At 38.2% G+C, this 14,357-nt stretch overlaps 2 protein-coding genes across 2 annotated transcripts; both read right to left on the reverse strand.

Annotated features, from left to right (window-relative positions):
* Positions 1-122: 122 nt before the first annotated feature.
* LOC120739775 (trichohyalin-like) lies at positions 123-8,684 on the reverse strand. The gene is made up of 15 exons (XM_040041663.1): positions 7,975-8,684; positions 5,884-6,090; positions 5,709-5,792; positions 5,529-5,633; positions 5,285-5,440; positions 4,925-5,068; positions 4,652-4,795; positions 4,181-4,324; positions 3,967-4,086; positions 3,724-3,843; positions 3,596-3,640; positions 3,465-3,512; positions 3,336-3,362; positions 2,124-2,231; positions 123-2,032 (listed from the first exon to the last, which is right to left on the reverse strand). The coding sequence occupies exons 1-15, from the start codon at positions 7,982-7,984 to the stop codon at positions 123-125; spliced, it is 3,372 nt and encodes a 1,123-aa protein (XP_039897597.1). The 5' UTR covers positions 7,985-8,684.
* Positions 8,685-9,807: 1,123 nt separating this feature from the next.
* On the reverse strand, positions 9,808-14,276 carry LOC120740213. Its single transcript, XM_040042403.1, has 10 exons — positions 13,972-14,276; positions 13,432-13,834; positions 13,225-13,361; positions 12,483-12,579; positions 12,164-12,354; positions 11,432-11,520; positions 11,283-11,351; positions 10,752-10,856; positions 10,260-10,334; positions 9,808-10,168 (listed from the first exon to the last, which is right to left on the reverse strand). Exons 2-10 carry the CDS (start codon positions 13,809-13,811, stop codon positions 9,998-10,000), a joined length of 1,314 nt encoding a protein of 437 aa, XP_039898337.1. The 5' UTR covers positions 13,812-13,834; positions 13,972-14,276; the 3' UTR covers positions 9,808-9,997.
* Between the last annotated feature and the right edge of the window lie 81 nt (positions 14,277-14,357).

Below are 14,357 nucleotides of genomic sequence, written 5' to 3' on the forward strand. Positions count from 1 at the left end.
AATAATCTTCAGTTTTGGCTTCTTCCTCTTCCTCATGTTCTACCAAATAATCTCCAGTTTTGGCTTCTTCTTCCTCCTCATGTTCTACCAAATAATCTTCAGTTTTGGCTTCTTCCTCTTCCTCATGTTCTACCAAATAATCTTCCAGTTTGGCTTCTTCCTCTTCCTCCTCTATGTTCTACCAAATAATCTTCAGTTTTGGCTTCTTCCTCTTCCTCATATTCTACCAAATAATCTTCAGTTTTGGCTTCTTCCTCCTCATGTTCTACCAAATAATCTTCAGTTTTGGCTTCTTCCTCTTCCTCATGTTCTACCAAATAATCTTCAGTTTTGGCTTCTTCCTCTTCCTCATGTTCTACCAAATAATCTTCAGTTTTGGCTTCTTCCTCTTCCTCATGCTCTATTAAATAATCTTCAGTTTTGGCTTCTTCTTCTTCCTCCTCATGTTCTACCAAATAATCTTCAGTTTTGGCTTCTTCCTCTTCCTCATGTTCTACCAAATAATCTTCAGTTTTGGCTTCTTCTTCTTCCTCCTCATGTTCTACCAAATAATCTTCAGTTTTGGCTTCTTCTTCTTCCTCCTCATGTTCTACCAAATAATCTTCAGTTTTGGCCTCTTCCTCTTCCTCGTGTTCTACCAAATAATCTCCAGTTTTGGCTTCCTCTTCTTCCTCCTCATGTTCTACCAAATAATCTTCAGTTTTGGCCTCTTCCTCGTGTTCTACCAAATAATCTCCAGTTTTGGCCTCTTCTTCCTCCTCATGTTCTACCAAATCATCTTCAGTTTTGGCTTCCTCTTCTTCCTCATGCTCTATTAAATAATCCTCAGTTTTGGCTTCCTCTTCTTCCTCCTCATGTTCTACCAAATCATCTTCAGTTTTGGCTTCCTCTTCCTCCTCATGCTCTATTAAATAATCCTCAGTTTTGGCTTCCTCTTCTTCCTTCTCATGCTCTACCAAATCATCTTCAGTTTTGGCTTCCTCTTCCTCCTCATGCTCTATTAAATAATCCTCAGTTTTGGCTTCCTCTTCTTCCTCCTCATGTTCTACCAAATCATCTTCAGTTTTGGCTTCCTCTTCCTCCTCATGCTCTATTAAATAATCTCCAGTTTTGGCTTCCTCTTCCTCCTCATGCTCTATTAAATAATCTCCAGTTTTGGCTTCTTCTTCTTCCTCCTCATGTTCTACCAAATCATCTTCAGTTTTGGCTTCCTCTTCTTCCTTCTCATGCTCTACCAAATCATCTTCAGTTTTGGCTTCTTCTTCCTCATGCTCTATTAAATAATCCTCAGTTTTGGCTTCCTCTCCTTCCTTCTCATGCTCTACCAAATCATCTTCAGTTTTGGCTTCTTCTTCCTCATGTTCTACCAAATAATCTCCAGTTTTGGCTTCTTCTTCTTCCTCCTCATGCTCTACCAAATCATCTTCAGTTTTGGCTTCTTCTTCCTCATGCTCTATTAAATAATCCTCAGTTTTGGCTTCCTCTTCTTCCTCCTCATGTTCTACCAAATAATCTTCAGTTTTGGCTTCTTCTTCCTCTTCCTCATGTTTTGCCAAATCATCTTCAGTTTTGGCTTCTTCTTCTACCTCCTCATGTTCTACTGAAGCATCGTCAGTTCTGGCCTGGCCAAAAATGTCTTCAGTTTTTGTTTTCTCATGTTTATCCACAATAGTTTCTTCAGTTTTGCTCTCCTCATCATCTTCTACCAAAATGTCTTTGGTTTTGGTCTCCTGCACCTCTTCATCTTCTACCACCCCTTCTGCTAACTGTATCACTTCATCATTTACAATTATCGCAAATTCATCTGTCTCTGTGTCTCTCTTTTCTTGGTCTTCACCTCTACCATCACCTCCTCCTTCTATCACCTCTTTATTCTCTTTTTCTTTTATTAATTGTTCTGCATTATCCTTTATTTGAACTTCGTCATCATCACCCTCTCCAATTTCCTCTTCCTCCTCCTTGGTGTCATCATCAAGCTTTTCCTCTTCCTCCTTCAGTGATGGTCTCAGTTCTGGTTCTTCAGTGTGTCTTGCTAGTGATGTGATAGCAATAAATTTAGTGTCTGTTTTTAACTTAATTAATGTGACTTAAAAAAAAGAAAGAAACAAAAATCATGTGAATACCATCATCTTCCTCTGTCACATCTGCTTCAGTGGGTGCCATCTCGGAGTCTTCTTTTATCTCTGCAGCAGGAGCAGCTTCATCTTTGGCAGCACGCATGATCTCTGTAACTGTATTACGAACCTTGTCATCCCTCTTATGTGATCTTCATTTCTTTATAGGGTGATTTTAATGGTGCAAAATCATAGCAACATTACAGCATGATATACACCACAGATTGCAGTTAGTGGATTTTTAAAATTGCTTCATAAATTGAAGCAGGAATTATTTTATATCTCGTTTCTTTTCTATTTAGCTTCTTTTAAAGTGTTTTTTAAATGCCTTGTAACTTCCTGAAGTAGCTGGTAAACTGCAGCTGAGCTATATGTTTAGCCACTCATTACAGCAGAGTACTTGATCAAATTAGGCTACAGTGCCGTGATGATCTTAATGAAGGAGCTGGCTGGATCAAATAGTTTATATAAAACCACAGGACCAAAGGAACATGATGTATCAAAACTGGCTACAATGGTAAATACAGTGTAAAAGTATTGTGAATGCTATCTTTGCAACATGTGGTGTGTTTAATAGTTACATGCGCAGGTAAAAAGTATACAAAAACACATGTAATCCAGTCCGGACAATCCAAGGATATACATATGACGACAGTGTAAATGGTCAAAAACAGGAGGCAACCAGTCAGTGGCACAAAAAATGCGAGAAAGAGCAACAAAGGAATGCAAGTCTGAAGGACACACATGGTCATGCATAATGTTACACAGAAAAACATGATGACTGAGTCAAGACATATCACTGCGAAGTTCTGTAAAATATTACAACAAATGGTCAGTGTGACAAAGAAAGGGAGGAATGAAGTAAACCAATCCATAACAATGTAGCAGCTTAATGACAATTAGAATAACAGAATGAAGAACAGATATGATGCATGTTTGTCCATGCTATAATGTAATGAGTACAAATCGAGTATTTTTCAAACACAGTGGCACGCAGTTTCATAGATCTTCAGGGTTACACTGAACAGTGAGGCATACCATGAGGCAGACTTGAAAACAGATTGAATAATGTCCCATGAAAAACACAAGTCTGTACAAACATGCAAGAAACAAACAAAACAAACAAAAATCAAATAATCTATGCAGTCTAGTTGCTTGCAACACACATTGCGCAAGTTTAAAAGCACATTTTAAATGTCTTTAACGAAGATATTTTCTTACCTTTTTCAAATGGAGGCAGAAATTTCCCTGTATTAACACATGGAAAAAGACACTTAGCTTCTTTTTTTTAATGTAATATTTCCTTTTCTGTATTACTGCAATGGAAAACAGAAGAAATGCTGTCATTACCTTTCCTTCTTACTAAATTGATATCAGATGGGGAAGGTACAGCTTCATCTAAAAGAAACAAAGACGTTTTGTGAAAACCTGCCAATCATAAATGTTTATCAGAATATTTCTGAGTGGATTAAAGCAGAAACCTTTTTCTGTTACTACATTTACACCTGGGGTGGTGACAGGTTCCCCTGAAACATAGAAAATATTTAGCAGATGGATTTTTAATATTTCCTAATTAATAGTACTGAACATCTAATACTAATAGCCATACCCTGATCACCAACAATCATGCTTGACATGTAAGCTAAGAGCAAATCCTTCTTGTCTGTGAGCTCTGACACAGCATCTTCAACAACTTTCATTGGGTCAATGGACACTTCAGGCATGATTCCTGAAAATGAAAAACACCAGACAGTGAATAAAAGCTGCTTTGTCTTTATTTAGAAAATCAGCTTAGCTGCCGTAAGGATAAGATGTAACCAATTTTCTGATAATGACGTAGGCTAAAACAGACCTTGTTCACCAATCAGTGTTGAGGAGATGTAGCTCGCAAGCAGGTTTGTCTGCTCTTTGGTGATTTCTGCTGCTGACTTAAAAACTGACACGGGGCTAAATCCCAAGGTATGCTGGATATCTAACCAACAGAGAAAATAAAACAATCCTTCGTGAAGTCTGGGAAACCTGCAGTGTGTGCATTGTATCAGGTGATGGCTTGGCAGACTGTGTACCTTTTAGCGTGTCCAGTATGACATCCAAGACTGCGCAGAGCACGCCCTGGATGTAGCCAAATAGTCCACTCACAAAGTCATTAGTAACACTGAAGGCATTTCTGCCAATAACCACGGGGTCAATGAAGCTAATGTCAGTGGTTCCTGAGGACAACACACACTCAGGTCAAAGGTGCAGTAAAGTACTTCATTAAGCATACGTGTACTTGTCAGTTACACAGACATTAGAAAAATGTGTTTAAGGCCAACATTTTCCTTATAAAAGCATGCATTGTCAAAGTTAGATAAGTTATATAAGTTCTTGTTTAGTGGACAACATCCATAACAAGATAAAAATAGTTACTGTTGATCTAAAAATACATTCCTAATAAAGTCTGTAAAATGCATAAGCAGTATATACAGAATATAAGATGTACTGTAAATATTAAGCCACAAACATCACAAATGAGACAATATGGAGGCACTGAATACCTTTAAATACATCCAGTATCATGTCTACGATGGCACAGAGCACGTCCTGGATGTAGCCAAATATTCCACTCACTGTGTCATTTGTGACGTGGAATATATTTCTTCCTATTACCACAGGGTCCATGGCGCTAATGTCGACGGTTCCTGAGAAACACAAACAGGAAATGAATACGGACAGAAGGTACGCAAAGCAAACTCTCTAAATTGTGTTAGATAGATATTCTTTTATGTCGTTTTTAAGAGGTTATGGGTTAAACGAGAGAGCGCAAATACCTTTCACTACATTCAGTGTAGTGTCCAGTATGGAACAGAGCACATCCTGGATGTAGCTCGCCACTCCACACATGAACTCATTAGTAGCATTAAAGACACCTCTGCCTATCATTACAGGGTCAATATAGCCAAGATCAGTTTTTCCTGAATGGAAAAGAAATAGAAAAATAAGTGCATTTGTAAGTACATTCTGCATTAATTAATTAATGATTCAACCAGGCAGTTACAAACCAGCAAGGGAGTTAAAGTTTAGCTCACGTATTTAAAAATAAGACAGATTTATTCATTCATTAACTGTGTGTGAAACAAGAGAAAAACAGTCTTGAGTCAGAAAAAAGGATTCAAGTATAAATTACATACCTTTTTTAATATCTTCTATGGTTTCCAGTGATGTATCCACAACAGCACACAGTGTGTCCCTGAAGGAACCCAGTGCTCCACCTATGAAGTCATTCGTTGAATGGAAAGCTTGTCTACCAATGACCACAGGGTCAATGTAGCTGAGGTAGAAGTTCCCTGTGGTTTCAGAAGATTATTCTGTACTTATTAAGCAGTCTTTGTTTTTTTGTTTTTTTGCTTGTGTTGGTAGGAGATGTGGTCATACCTTCTTCATCTGACAAATATCGAACAAACCCATCTTTTGCTTCTGATATTTCCTCGGCTGCGTATCTGGCAGCTGACATGGGGTCACTTAAATCCGGTGCGCATTCTGTAAAAGTACAGCAAGTCATGCATTAGAGAGCTTACACAAATAAAAACTGTGCCAAGATAAATTCCCCACTACCTTGAAACTTATTGAGCAGACTGGATAACTCATCAGTGGCGTCGTTCACGGCCTGGACAGGGTCCGTTATGATCTGCTGGATGTCTAACGATGATAGCAAACATGTTGGTCAGATTCTGCATAACTGATGGCTTAAAAGACTTGGGGACATACACTTTTAGATTTTGTGGCTTACCGGGGACTGCTTTGTACTCAACAAAGTCAAACATCACCACACCTACAACCAGCCAGGACAGGAGAGCAGCAAGGGCAATCAGCAGCTCAACAGACATTTTCACCTTGTTGAGCAGCCCCAGACCTTTGGATCTGAGAGAGCTCGTCTGTGGCGCTGCTGCTCCGTCACTGGACCCAGTGGCTGCAGCGTGGGAGGCTGATTTGGCTACTATATGTGGAAGACATAAAGAGACAAAAGTTAGTCTGACAAATTCTTTCTGCTTTTGTTCTTGTGCTTGTAATGTTTGATATTCTTGCACTGCTAAAGTAACCACAAGGGTTTCAGTTCTTTATAAATATCCACTGCAGATCATGTGCAAAACCTATATGGATCAGAACTGATAAAACAATTAAATGTCTGCTTGTACACATATTTATTGTTGTCTATAATGAGTGATTGGTAGCAAGAACTTGCACACTTGCATAGTTTGTCCACCAGAGGGAGCTGACATTACACTTTTAGCTGTGAAATCTCTGTATGTCTCCTTCTAACAACAGTGAAAGTGTTTCTCCGTGTTTTGTTCCTCTGTTACAAAGTGTGCAAACTCTGTATGTTTTATCAGATCTGTCAATTGTTGTGTAAGCCTTTTTCGGTCATATTATCGCCCTTCTTTCAGTAATTTCACTATCGTAACAATGATTTTGCCCTGGCGTCAAAATAAAAGCCCATTTTCTTAAACCTTTCAAGTCTTATCATCTACACAATGAAGACAAACCCTGACAGGAAGACATTTTGTGCACAGATAGTGCATTATTAGTTGTATATATATAATTTTTCATCTTTACCATGACCCTATACTGTCTCTTTATTTCCTTATTATTTATATTAATCGGAAATGTTAAACGTACGTCATCAGAAAAGTCATGGTGTGATAGGGCACTCCAATTTTAGCAGTGACATTTTCCAAATGTACTGACACACTTTAGACTGGCTTAGCACAGTGAAAAATGCCCAAGGCAGCATTTAGTAACAGTGTTATCATCATTAAATGCTGTGCACAGAGTGTAAGATTATCTGTACTGATTTACTGTAATGTCAGGCGTCAGGGAGACCTTCACACAAGGTCCAAGTTGAATGAACTCTGAAAATGTTCGATGCATGACGACTTGCTTCCAGCATGTAGGACACGGGGAAAAAAACCTCTCAAACTCAAACTCAACTCTTCAATCAACAGCATCGTTTAGAGCTGTGCAATTTTTCTAAGTAACCAGCGTGTTATTACATTGTTCACTCGCTGTTAAAAAACCCCAAACCCAAAAACATTAGATCTTAAAATGTGCTTTTTAAAACTGGTGATAACTGAAGTAATAACATTAAGTAATTATGAGCATTGGCTTTGTTTACAGAGTAGCCAATATGCACTATACACTTCATAAGAAAAGACTATGTGCTGGAGCGCATTATAAAGCTTTACAGGTTATTTATTGTTATCAGCTTTCTACAGTGCTTTTGATGCCTTTAAAATAACCGCGAACGATTCAAAGAGTAGCACAAAGGCATACAGAATAGGGAACACTTGTCTAAACTTGCTGACTGCAATAAGAAACTGTAGCACATATAAGTGAAAAGCAGGTCTATAGTGTCACAAGGAAATGCTCTTTATAGACACTGGTGGATCAGTAGCAGCAGTCTTCTGCATTAATATATCAGACGAAGACGATTTTTTTCCTCCACTAACACCACTTTTGCACATTTAAGCATGATCTAAGAGTGTCTTACATTTACACAGTACTGTGAATGCAGGACTTGCAGGTGTTTTTTCACACTTTTATTTATTTATGTATATTCCCTTTTGACGTGCTTGAGGTCTACCACCCTGGCTGAGGTCAGCTGCAGCTGCAGTCTGTCACAGGAGAGCAATGCGAATACTCTGGTGACTTGATAGCTTGTATTTATAGCAACCAACTTTCAACACATCATCGTCAGAGGACACAACTTATCAAAATACTGCCATTTATTTGTTATGCAGAATTTATTACTGTGGATTTTTGTGCTGTAGTAAAGGTTTTATTTGAACAGTTGTGCTTGAAGATCCAGGTGTAACAACCCTACCTTCAGCCATTGTGACGTGTAGACTATCTCAGGTAGGATACTTTAAATTGGACACAAAGCCTCCTCATGAAGAATTAACTGGTGACGGCTCCAGTAAATCCAGTTTGAATCCACTTTCTCAGGAAAAAAAAAAGCGTCCCAGGTAGTAAATTATTCCATTGTCACTTGGACCGTCACAACCTTGTCTTCTTACTCATAACATCCACAGGTGGAACTTGTCCAAGGTTTTAAAAAGTAGAAAATGGAAAATTAAGCATGAATTGAAAGCCTACATATGTTGGGGAATTTGGAGCTGCCTGTGAGGCAGCATTAAAAAGGGGGGCCTGGGGACAGTGGGGCAAAGTAAAGCGACACAGGGGAAGAATCAGCCAAGCTAAGCACAGGGCTGGGCAGGGTGAGGGGAAATGCACAATATCTCACCCAGTGTTTCTGGGGGCTCACATGGGTATAGGCCAGTGCAGAGAGCAGGAAGGCTGCAAGGTAACTCTATCCCCCCAGAAAATATAGGTTATTCTTAGCTGGAGCTCTGCTCACCAGCCGCTCTGGCAGACCTTTTTTGGACGTTCAAGGGTGTGCAAGATCAGCTGGCTGAATTGAGCACCCCTACTGGCTGCTGCAGCACTCTGTCCACTAAAAACAAATCACAGGCCCACGATTAATGGCAATTCAGATGAAAACTACCTTCAAATCCCCCCCTTCTACCTCCAAGTTAGGTTAAAACAGCTTCTTTTGAGTAATTTCAGAACTAGTACTAGTTGATTAAAAAAAAGTCCATAAAAAGGTCCATAAGTGCATGTTTTTCTGCAAGAGGTCATTAATAGGAATCATGGATAAATGTAGCCTGATCCTGGTTTGACAAAAGTTAACAGGAGCCAAAACTGCAACTGCTTATGGAAAAGGATTAGGGCCATCGAAAGAAAAAAGAAGTCAGAATTGTTTCCCCCCCGGTGGCCTAAATCTTTTCCATAACTGCTTCTTCCAGTTGTTCAGGTTTTTATTTTAATTTATTTTAATACCTGCAACGCGGGATCCATGGTTTGTGTCTTCAAGGCAACAGAGCTTAAAGTTCATTTCTTATTTAAAATCCCTATTTCCAGTATTGTTTTTTTTTCACATGAACATAATAAATTAATCATCGGTAGTTACTTAAATTCAGTGGTCTCTGCTAGCATTGACATTTTGTATAAAATACTGACAAAATGATTGATATGACTTTAAGTATGTTTTCCATCTGAGAAAAAACCACCACAATGAAAATCCCACTGACATTGGACATCTGAAAAACCTGAGTAGCAGCTAAAGTGATGGTGGGTGACTGATTTGCACCCCAAAGTTCTGGATAAAGTCTGTTCTGTTTTATTCAAATATATTTTAGATTGGTCGGTTTGGCCAGTCTTAATATAATTTCATTAAAGTTAGATAGTTTCACACAGTAAAAAGAGCAATCCAATCCAAACAACAACAACAACAAAAAGGCCACCCTCTTAATCCTGATGCTAAACTAAGAACATTGCTTTCATGATAAACAACCATGAAAATATTAAAAATAATAGCAACAAAAGCGCTGTGTATAACACTGTGATTAGCAAACACTGCTGTGGAGTGAATAATGAGAAGGAGGGGGAGGGGGGGATGCTGCAAAGAGAGAGAAGGTAATCTGGACATTTACAAGTATGTGGGTGGTTCCAAGAAAGTCTCCCACAGGCCAATACCTCCAAAAGGTGACACCTGTGCTAATAAGCCACACCATTGGTAGGAATGCCATTCAGAGTTATTATATAATATATTCTGCGTATGTTTACATAGTAAATGTACCAGAGAAATGTGTCTAAGTACATTGAAAAAACTTTATTGAGTAATCTGAAAAACAGCACTTAACATAAAATAGAACTTGGAACATGAGCTTATATCTCAACTTAAACTGGATCAAACTGTGGATTTGTAAAATAAACTTACTGCAAAATGTAGCTTTTAAAGCAGAAACATTAAACCCAGACACATGCCCGAACACCAGTCTGTTTGTTTACAGTGTAGCTGCGTCACCCATGGTAACAGGCCTGATGAATAAGCTGAGCTCCACAGGTACAGGAGGAGCCACGTATCTCTCCTCCCTCAGCAGTCGCAGTAACAAATCCTCAGTGTCCTGCGGCCAGCGGTACACGCGAGTATTCTGGAGCCAGCTTGGGACATGTTTCTGTCGAGAGTTTCCACAGTTTTTAAAAAAATATATATATAATAAAGATGAGATTAATACAAAGGGATAAATATGGTAAATGTTTTCTGACCTGGGCTGCACAAAGGAAGAGAACCGGGATGAATCTAAAATTCAAGCTCCCCTGCTGGATGAACTCATTCTGCATCTGGCAAAATTAAATATACAATAAAATACTCTAAGTTTACCTGTCAGCATTATTGCATATTATTTATGCAAAGAAATATGACATTATTTTTTGTGTTTAAAGTGTCTAAAGATACAATTTTAAATTGTTTCTTTGCTAAGCTCTCTGTCGTATGTAGACATAACGCTGGTTCATCCTTTAAGTTAAATGCATTTTTATGCTTGAATGTCCAAAGAAAAAAGCCATTCAGAAAGCCTGGAGAATTATTGCTCAAGGCCCTCTAAAGAAATTAAATTAAATAATTTAAGGGTGGCTCAAGACTTTTGCACAGTATCACAACTGTAATATTTTAATAGCATTTTCTAATTCAGTGTAGAATTAACTCCTCTGCTAAAATACAGTATTTGAGTATTTCCTCCATTGCTGATTTATCCTCACTATTGAGTGGATATATCTGGTGTGTAGACCATGGCTGTCAACTGCAGGTCCTTCAATATCCTCCTTGTACTTTGGACTGATGGCGATAATAATAAGGGTTAACGGCTGTTAAAAAAAAAAAAAAAAACAGACAGAAATTTCAGACACTGAATAAAAAGACAGTGTTCATACAAAAGTAACTTGAAATAAACACAGATACAGCAAAAACATGGAATATGAAATATTATTTTATCTATTATAGAGGGTAACACACTTGCTGATCTTGATGATGGCTACTTTATTAATCCCAGGGGGAATCTGAGATTCTCTGAGCTCACACAACCACATAACTACATAAACACTAACAGAAAGCAGACTGACTATCAAGCTAGAATCATAGTTTAAAAATAAGATAGAAAAACATATGTTACAAGACCTGTGCAAATAATAGTGTAGCCTAGTAAGGAGTATTAAAAAGGTAGACTTGTAGAGATACTTGCAGCAATTTATGATAACAATATAACTTCGCACACAGTTCTCATAATTACTTACATCTTTAAGGTAACTGTCTGTCCACTTGTTGACGTCCATACATCTAATGGAGCTGTCATATAAGTCAATCTGTGAAATTTAGGTTAGTGCTGTGAGCAAAGTGTTTAATGATATTACAGAATGATAGTGTACACAGGGTGGAAGCTTACAGCCGGTCGAAAACCTTGCTTTGTGAGGAAATCCACAAAGGGGACCATCTCTGAGGACACGTCGGAAGAGTAAGTGATGAAAACATTTCCTGAGAAGAGGCAAAATAATAAAACCCAAACAATCAGAATCTTAAAGCTTTATGCTCAGTGTCAGCTTAATATAAGCGTACTTGTATTTTCTGCTATACTGTTACATACTGGTTTGGCTGTTGATGCTTCATTTAGTGCAAGTGTTCAAAGCCAAACTGTGACTTAAAACGTTTCAAAAAAGAAGAAACAGCAGCAAATAAAAATGATCAGATAGGTGAAGTACCTTTATCCTGACTGCCTTTGGTATCAAATTACATTTTGAGAAAATAATTAAGCTACCACTGGGTTTGGGTCACCGATTTCTAAAAATAAACGAAAAAAAATGTATATAAAAAAATGTGGTCAGCAAAAATATCTTCATCATTATTCTAAGTAACTCATTCCTATATTATAAATTTGAAAAATTTATCAAAAATATAGGCTAAAGCTAGCTTTCTTACAATATTTTGAGCTTGCTTTTTATTTTAAATGTGAATCTATAAAGACAATACAAATAAATATTACTTCAGTTTACCTGCTAAGTAGATAGTTTCTGCGCTAGCGACGAAATGTCTCTAAGATACTAATTAATCTGTTCCGTTAACACTTAAATGTGCATTCCTTGTTACAGAGACAATAAAGTGCCAAAAAAAAGTGACTCACGGCACTCATCGGGCAAACGGATGCTCTTCCTTTTCCCGTGTGGATGTGAAGCGGACTCCTCTCCTCCTGCTGAGCCCACATTCAGCATGCTGACCCGTGAAACATCCTCCACAGTGGGAAGTGAGAACTGAGGGACGTTAACTGAGACACTTCCCATGATGTTATTCTTAAAGTGGTCATGAAACTGGAGCCTGAAGCAGCAAGAAAGAAAAATATACGAAGACCAACATCTTTCACATAATCTTGCCATTGCAAATTTATCAATATACCATACATGTAAAAAATGTTGTTTTCTGAATACATCGTCAGCTGTGTTTACCCATTTTGGGGTTGATTCCAAGGTGTCCAGTGCTGGAAAGGAGCAGAGAGGTGACGTGACTGAGGATGGTATCGGTTGAGATTACACAGCCATTCTCCTGCAGAGTATTAAGTTCATAATATGACGAAGGTCCTTGTGTACAGTTTAAACATTTCTATGGGAGTGTCTGTTGAAAGTGTTTCAGTAAAAGCAGTTTTTTCAAAATCAAGAGTAAATCAGCACCATTTTTTCTTCTTTTTTACCTCAAACACAGTAAATACTAATTATTATGCTGACCCTTAAATTTACAACAGGTTTCATCCTAATATTTAAAACTTCTTTTACATTTTTCTGTTTTTTCTATTTTTCAGTTGCCTTACTTTACCTGCATTGTACTTAAAATTACTTACTGCATAAAGTTTGACACCTTTCCTGTAAAGTTCTCAGAAGTTAGGCAAGGTTAAGTCATTCCATAATACAGCCACATGCCCCGAAGTACAGCATACTTGCTAGCCCCTTATTCTAGTGTACTTACCTTTAAGTATATGTTGGTAATTTGAAATTAAATACATTAAAACTCCATTTCATTACAGGGGAACAGTGCTCTTAGTCGCAGGCCACATTATGAAGTGTTACCCTACAGGTGTGTCATAGCTATATGTATTACAAACATACAGAGTATTCACAGCCTCTTTCAAAGGTTTCTTTTATCTAATTACACAAATAAAAGAATCACAACAGATCACAGAACTGCTTTCCTTACCGCAGCTATGCACGTCGTGGTGGGGAAGTAAAAAGGGAGTACAGTGTTGCCACTCGTTGTCATCTTTCAGCGGCAAAGGAGCCTCGAGTTCCTCTTCTAAATCACTCTGAGGTTGAGCGTCGCATTCATCCTCCCCTCTGAAAATGAATGCTTTAACTAATCAAATGTGTGCTGGTATTTTACTCCCTAAAAGTGTAACATGGTTACCTCGCTGTGTTTCCATTTGCAGGCTCAGTTGTTCCACAACGCTTTGCTCCACATTCCCAGCAGCCGCACTCTCTTTTTGTGCCATTCGGCATCGCTCCTTGAGAAAAGCAGTCATCAGAAGACTGATGATGTAGATTCATCCTGGAAGATGTTTCTCTTCCATCGTCTGGTACTCTGGGTTGGATCATCTCCACATGCTGCATAAAATGAAGTTTCTGCTCGCAAAACTCTTGATTCATTTCTCTGCATCTGTTTGGGCTTCGGTAGAAATAATCTGCATTCATGCAGCATCTCGGTCGATCTATTTCATTTTCTCTTACTCCAGCGTTCATAAGTTGAAAGCTGTTTTCTAGCTTTGGCTCCTTTCCAGATTTCTCCATTTTATCTCAGCTTGAGACACATCCTGTACCACATCAAATTAGATGTGTAAAACAAACATTTCCGTATGTTAAAATCAATAGATCGAGCTTAATTTACTTGCAGGTATTAAAAACAACAACACGAAAGTTCATGCTCATAAACACGTCTATGGTTAAGTACCAGAAAGATGCATCACCCTCCTGTTAAAAGTCTGGTTTCAGGACTCCTGTGGATGCACAGACTTGCACTGGAACCTACTATATGCAAATATCTTTGCGCGTCCAATCAGAGCCAAGAATGCAGTTTGTATGCCTGTGCCAGATTGGACAGGAAAGCCTGCATGAGTAAGGAATTTAGTTGTTTTTAAACTCTTTGTTTAATTGTGAAACTGTTTTTTTTTTTTTTTTAAATAAGTAGTCCACATTAGAACTTTAAAAAAACAAAAAAGCGTGGGATAAAACAGGCTTAGGTTATGCATCTGATTGATATCTGGCTTCAGGGCATACATGTATCCGACGATTTGCATATTCAGCCTTGTCATCTGCATGAAATTCACCCTGAGGGAA

This window comes from Simochromis diagramma, unplaced genomic scaffold, assembly GCF_900408965.1.
Source record: "Simochromis diagramma unplaced genomic scaffold, fSimDia1.1 OVJJ01000304.1, whole genome shotgun sequence".
Taxonomy (NCBI): Eukaryota; Metazoa; Chordata; class Actinopteri; order Cichliformes; family Cichlidae; genus Simochromis; species Simochromis diagramma.